This window comes from Triticum urartu, chromosome 7A (assembly GCF_056163025.1).
Source record: "Triticum urartu cultivar PI428250 chromosome 7A, HENAU_Tu73, whole genome shotgun sequence".
NCBI classification, from domain to species: Eukaryota; Viridiplantae; Streptophyta; class Magnoliopsida; order Poales; family Poaceae; genus Triticum; species Triticum urartu.
Window position 1 is genome coordinate 719,571,156 of NC_141879.1, and position 5,991 is coordinate 719,577,146.

The 5,991-nt window shown below is 44.5% G+C and overlaps 1 protein-coding gene and 1 long non-coding RNA gene across 3 annotated transcripts; both read left to right on the forward strand.

Annotated features, from left to right (window-relative positions):
• Positions 1–1,299, forward strand: LOC147962189 (F-box protein PP2-B11-like). The gene is made up of 3 exons (XM_087535621.1): positions 1–339; positions 440–563; positions 993–1,299. Exons 1-3 carry the CDS (start codon positions 61–63, stop codon positions 1,016–1,018), a joined length of 429 nt encoding a protein of 142 aa, XP_087391747.1. The 5' UTR covers positions 1–60; the 3' UTR covers positions 1,019–1,299.
• A 1,834-nt stretch (positions 1,300–3,133) lies between these two features.
• LOC147962190 (uncharacterized) lies at positions 3,134–5,991 on the forward strand. Of its 2 annotated transcripts, XR_015611434.1 has the most exons (6): positions 3,134–3,485; positions 4,162–4,245; positions 4,372–5,207; positions 5,333–5,452; positions 5,564–5,640; positions 5,726–5,991. It is a non-coding gene; the product is annotated as an uncharacterized LOC147962190 (long non-coding RNA). The 2 variants fall into 2 exon arrangements; XR_015611433.1 differs by having other exon boundaries at positions 5,564–5,991.

Below are 5,991 nucleotides of genomic sequence, written 5' to 3' on the forward strand. Positions count from 1 at the left end.
CGAAGCGTATTACATTCCGCTTTATCATCCCTCCAGGATGGACGAAAGCAAAATTAATCCATGGTGACAGGCATGTGCGACCTCCCAGCGGACTGCCTGGCGCTGGTCGCCTCCCTGACCTCCCCCGGTGACGCGTGCAGGTTGGCGGCCACCGCTACCGCGCTCCGGGCGGCCGCCGACTCCGACGAGGTCTGGGGTCGCTTCCTCCCGGTGGACTGCGCCGACATCCTCGCGCGGTGTAGTGCTGCCGGTGATGAGCGCCGCCGTGAAGGAGAAACGAACAAGGAGCTCTTCTCCCGCCTCTGCGACTGCCCCGTCCTTCTCGATGGCGGCAAGCTGGTAATTTCTTTTGTTGCACAACTATTGCCGTTCGAAAGTGCTTGTGCGTATCAATATATCTCATCTGACATTGGCATATATCGATCGGTCGGGCAAGAAGAGCTTCTCGCTGGAGAGGCATAGCGGTGCCAAGAAGTACAGGATAGCTCTGTGGCACGGGTTTGGTGGCTACCAGTACTACGGATTGGAGGACTCGTCCAGTCACACTTTCACCTTCACTCCAGGTTTTGCTTTCGTGCTCCCATCTGGCATAATTTTACGGCTAAAATCCAGTCATTTCTATAAGCCTTGTAATCTTTTTCTTCCCCACCAAACGCGAAATTAGGTGAGATTGAGATCTACAAAAGTTTCTCCGAACTTAATGTTAGCAAACCGACATTATAACTTAGCTTCTTCGTCGACGAGTTTACTTTTACCTTCTCTTTTGTTTAGATTTGAGATATGATCTAGGGAATAATTTAGGCTGCGTTTAGCATTGTGGTGAGTTAAGATTTATGTGATTTTTGTTTGCCAAACATATATATTTGCTTATTGTAGTGCTTATTCGACTTCCTTTTGCCTACTTGTGTGGCTAATTCTACAAAACATATTATTTATAAGCCCAACACACCACAACACAGTTCAACTGACCCCCTTTGGGTTCTTGGCATCAGTGTGCAGCTGCGCTCTAGGGAGGTGAGCATTCCATCATCCGACGTTGCGGCGCCCTTCTAGCGAGGGCGACGAGCAGGGGCCACCTTTCGGCGATGGAACTGGATGGCGCTGGTGCGCCAGACGTCCAAGCGATGGCGATGACATAGCTTCCAAAGACGGCTGGCATCCCTTGCGAGGTGGCCTCCTTCGCGGTGTTGGTCCTTCAATGATGTTTGAGGGCTCCAGTGTCTAGTTGTCTTTGCTTTTTGGACATTGTTGCTGCTCCTGAGCTCCATTATATAATGCTAGAGTTTTCTCTTTGTTTTTCTTGTGTCTTTCAGTGTGTGTTGAATTGTATCGTTGCTTGTAAGGGCTTCATTTTTTAAAGCCGGGCGCCATCCTCTTTTCTAGAAACTGAGCCTTACTATTTTGTCCTGTAGATTCGCGAGGTGGCGGCTCACTCATAGATGTTGTGGGTGACGTGGACATCATCATGAACACAAAGAACCTCTCAGCTTCGATAGAGGCTATGTAGCCTATCTTGTATATAGGGTGCATTGGTGTTATACATTTGTACAGACACATCTCAGAACCAAAACCAAAAAGCTGTAGGGGTCCTGCTTCGCTGCCATTTGCAACATGATTGCAACCATCTCATGCCTCATAAGCACTTGTGATATCTGTTATGTGACTGGGTTGGGAACTCGATGGATGATAATGATCATCTATGTTCGTGGACACATTGGAGAAGAATCAAAGTTTGAAGCAGCAGCTGAAACCTGATGGGGCGAGCGTGAGGAGCGATGGATGATGGATAGAGCAAGAGATTAACATAGAGCTGGACGAGAATTGTCTGGAGAGGAAGGAGAAAAAATGTTGTGTTTAGAGGGTTCAGAAGGCCATGTAGGTATGCCAGATTAACATAGAAGGGATCGAGATTTTCTTTTTGAAAAAGAGAATATATTAATATCACGAAGATATCGATTACACCCAGCAAAGGATCGAGATAAGGCCGAGAGGAATGGAAAGTTGAAACCATGTCTAAATGTATTATTTAGATACAAATTCACCGTATGGTTAGGTCTGTTTACGGGGATATTGCAATTTGCAACTATGGTGTTGTGTTAATTTTGTGCTACTTTCCTAATTAATTAATTTATCTAGAAATGAAACACGAGGTCTGCTTCTATGCTTTCCGGAAAGTTTTTTGCACGAAAATTAAAGCGTATCAATGGCTCTGATTACTAGAGGTTTTAAACAACCAGCTTAGTGCGAGCAAAGGGTAGTTTCGTCCTTTTGTCCCTATCAATATTTAGTTCCATAGGATGGCAATGGGTAGGATATGGGCGGGTACAACCTTCTTCTACCCAAACTCATACCCATAGAAACTTTCTATACCCATCCACTTCAATACCCATGGGTATAAACTGACACCCATACCCAAACCCATCGGGTATCCTATACCCAATGGGTATCCATTGGATACAATATATATCATTTAAATTCTTAAGAGGTACAGAAATGAGTTCAAAATTTAAGTGATCATGATAGAGTGGTATAGCACGGATGCGGCCCCCTCCGATGGGTGGCCTCTTGGAGGCATTAGGGGAGTATGAGCAGCGGTTGGTGGAAGATCGACGCAGTGGAAGGTGGTGGTGGGAATTGGGGATCGCTAGATCGAGAGTTCGACAAGAGTCTGGTAGCGAAGAGTCGATATTTCATCTTTTTGAGGAGTCACATAGGACGTAGGAGGAGTGGCGAGCGGGTGATTATGAGCCTATGATCTATGACTTGTTTAAGGAATACAAGATTTAGGGTTGAACCATATGAGTTGAATGTTAACCCCACATGTTATAGGAGTTATTTTCATTTATTAATTTTTCTGGGTATCCATTGGGTTACCCATGAGCACAATTTCTTACCCTACCCATATATTTTATGGATATGGGTACCCATTACCCGTGGGTACAAAATCTCTTCAGATCTTGCCCATACCCATTGTTTTCATACCCATGGGCAAAACTGCCATCCCTCCAAAACGTGGCCCCTTCAGTTTCCAGCGAAGCCACGACCTAAAAGAGAAAAAAAAAGCGAAGCCACGATCTCTCCTCGACCCCTCCTGTTCCTCGCCGCGATCCCCTCCGCGTCGCCGGCAGCCCAGGGTACTCCCACAACCCCCTCCTTCCGCTCGCGCCTCCCATCCTCTTCCTTCCGCTCGCGACTCCTTACTCCCTGGAGCCGCAGACCTCCGCCGCCGACGCAACCGTAACCAAGTTTCCGATCCCCTCCACGTCGCTTCCTTGCCGGCAGCCCCTTCCGTGGTCTCCACCTAGCACGCCTCCGGCCGGTCTCTCCTCGCCGGCAGCCCGGGGTCCTCCTGCAGCCTCCTCATCTGACGCTGCCGGACGTTCTCTTCCTCGGAGGCCGCCGGCCCATCTTCCTTCTCCAACGCCTGTGCGCCTCCAACTTTCGAGCTGCTGGCCCCGTCCCCGGTCTTCCATGGACTCTGGCAGGTGCGTTTCTTCTCTCATTTAGAATTTCTGCATTTGGTAAGAGCTTCGAGAGATACTCTGTAATAGAGAAAGAGTGTTTTCCTCTCTTGTAGGATAAACAACCCTGTAGTGAAAGTAGATGTAGCTACTTGATAAGAATTCGTCCACCAGAATAAACAACAACATTAGTTGTTTCCATCAGTCTATTCTCTGACTATTACTGTATTTTTTTTCCATGAGCAATTTTGTATGGCTCACAAAATCAGCGAGTGGTTAAGAGTTGAAATTAAATAGCCTAGATTGATGCTCGGCCACCAGAAGGTGTGTGGTACTGGGTTTACAAGAGCTTGAATAAGTTACACATCAGGCTCTCTTGATAAGAATTCCGGTGAAAAGTTGTTAATAATTTGCACACTGAAGGCTTAATCTTTCCTCTGTATACAAGTTTTTTTTGCAAATCATAAAATAACTCTTGGTAGGGACGGTTTCAACTTTACAATTACAAAATTCGACGATTATAAAAGCTGATGGAAACAACTAATGGAAACAAAATTTCATGTTGGGAAATGAACGAACTTTCGAAACCTTGATGTCATTGCACATCAGATTTGAGTGTACCCTTTCTATGAGCTATACATCCTTTGCAATATATAGTTCTTTGTTGTCTTTTTCATATTTTCATTTTTGCTACTAGCAGTGAAGATGGGATGGATGATTTGCGTGGTGATTTATTTGGATACAATACGTCTGACAACCACAACATTATGAACTGAACTGATAGGTAAATTGATTTGGAGGTCAGATTGTTATGTTATAATTGGTTTACCTATGTTGAAGTTTATGTGTGATAGGGATAGAAATCATTATGAACTGAACTGATAGGTAACCTGCTTATATTTTATGATAGGAAAATAGCAATGTGATAGGATCTCATGAGTCTGAAGCCATTCATGGTATGTTTTGTAATTTGGGGGCAGAAAATGAGGCTCTAGATCAGTATTGGAAAATTGTCAAGATGACGTTTGAAAGTGAAGAAGACTCCTGTAACTTCTATAATGCATACGTTAAAAACAAACGGTTCAGCATTAGGAAGGATATCGTGAGGCATGAGGAAAAAATAGGAGAGATTTTCTATACGAGATTTGTTTGCTCAAAGGAAGGGATTCGTGATCCAGCCATGAGGGACATCAAGGACCGAAAAAGAAGGGAAAGAGTTGAGACTCGAGAGTATTGTGCTAATCATTAGACTTGATAAGCAGCATGGAATCTAGTTTGTGGACAATTTTGTAGATGACCGCAACCACATATTAACAACTCCAGATGAAACCCGATTTCTTCGTTCCCATGGGAAAATCAAAGAACATCAGAAATCAGAAATAGTAATGATGGAATCGATGGGCCTTCTAAGCATCACATAATGGATGTCTTTCAGTGCACGAGTAGTGACAGAGCGGGCGCTGGATTTATCGATAAGGACCTGTACAATTTCTCATCTAGGTGCAAGAGGTCGGGTATTGTGGATGGAGATGCAAATGCTACAATACGGGCGTTGAAGGTTAGGAAGGATAAGAATCCAGAGTTCTTTCTTGAGTTTCGAGTTGACAAAGAAGGTCGTCTGAAAGACCTGTTTTGGTGTGACGAGCAGTCCGGAATGGATTACTGGTCATTTGTTGATGTTGTCGTGTTCGACAGTACATACCGGATGAACAGGTACAAGATGCCTTTTGTTACAATGCAACAACGGTAAGTTGTTGCTGCAGGTCAACAGTACGAATTTGTATTTTCATTTTGTAATTTCTTTGTTGTGCTAACATTGTGTAGCCCGAAGTCTCATAACTTGAATATTTCATTTTTTTGCCTTCTTGAAGGATCACTTGATAAAAATTACTGAACCGGTGGGAGAAAGGCCATCATTATTTACCGATACCGCAGAATATGTTCATTCTGTCCAAGCGGTAATTGGTAATGGCATCAGGGACAATGTTTCTGTAAGTGCTGGGCTCTGATTATGCTATCATTATCTTCTGTTTTTCTTTAGATGTTTTGAACAGGAATGCACCTGTGACTCTGACTTTGCTATCGTTATCTGTCTTGTTTAGATGTTGTAAACATGACTGCATGTGTGACCTGGAAGAAACAGAATGGTGGCTTCCTAATCTGGGCTCTTGATAGACTAGTAAGAAATGTACTTTGGCAAGATGTCTTCCTTTTGATCTTTGGTAATAATGCAGATGTGGGTCTCGAAATCTGGTTTTTTTCAGGACAAGGTTTGCTTGACCTGGCGGATGAGACAATAGAGTTGCGTACCATTAGGCTGTGCAAACGAACATGGCGGTGTGTTGTGCAGGTGCGGACGTGTGGCATTCGGCGTGCCGGCTGGAACGGCTGGATACACCTAACGAACGCTATTTTTTTTCAATTCTGGGAGGTAGGCTTGAGCCTGTTCAAGCATGTCCCCATCCAGTAGATTCACGTTGGCAGCAGAATTTTTTAAAGTACCACCATACCACAACATAATTTTTTAAAG

Bases quoted from the DNA above. Each gene is read 5' to 3' on its own strand.
- LOC147962189 (XM_087535621.1), top strand. From the start codon at position 61: ATGGTGACAGGCATGTGCGACCTCCCAGCGGACTGCCTGGCGCTGGTC. The intron at 340-439 runs GTAATTTCTTTT...TCGGGCAAGAAG, and splicing joins TTCTCGATGGCGGCAAGCTG to AGCTTCTCGCTGGAGAGGCA. The intron at 564-992 runs GTTTTGCTTTCG...TCTTGGCATCAG, and splicing joins CACTTTCACCTTCACTCCAG to TGTGCAGCTGCGCTCTAGGG.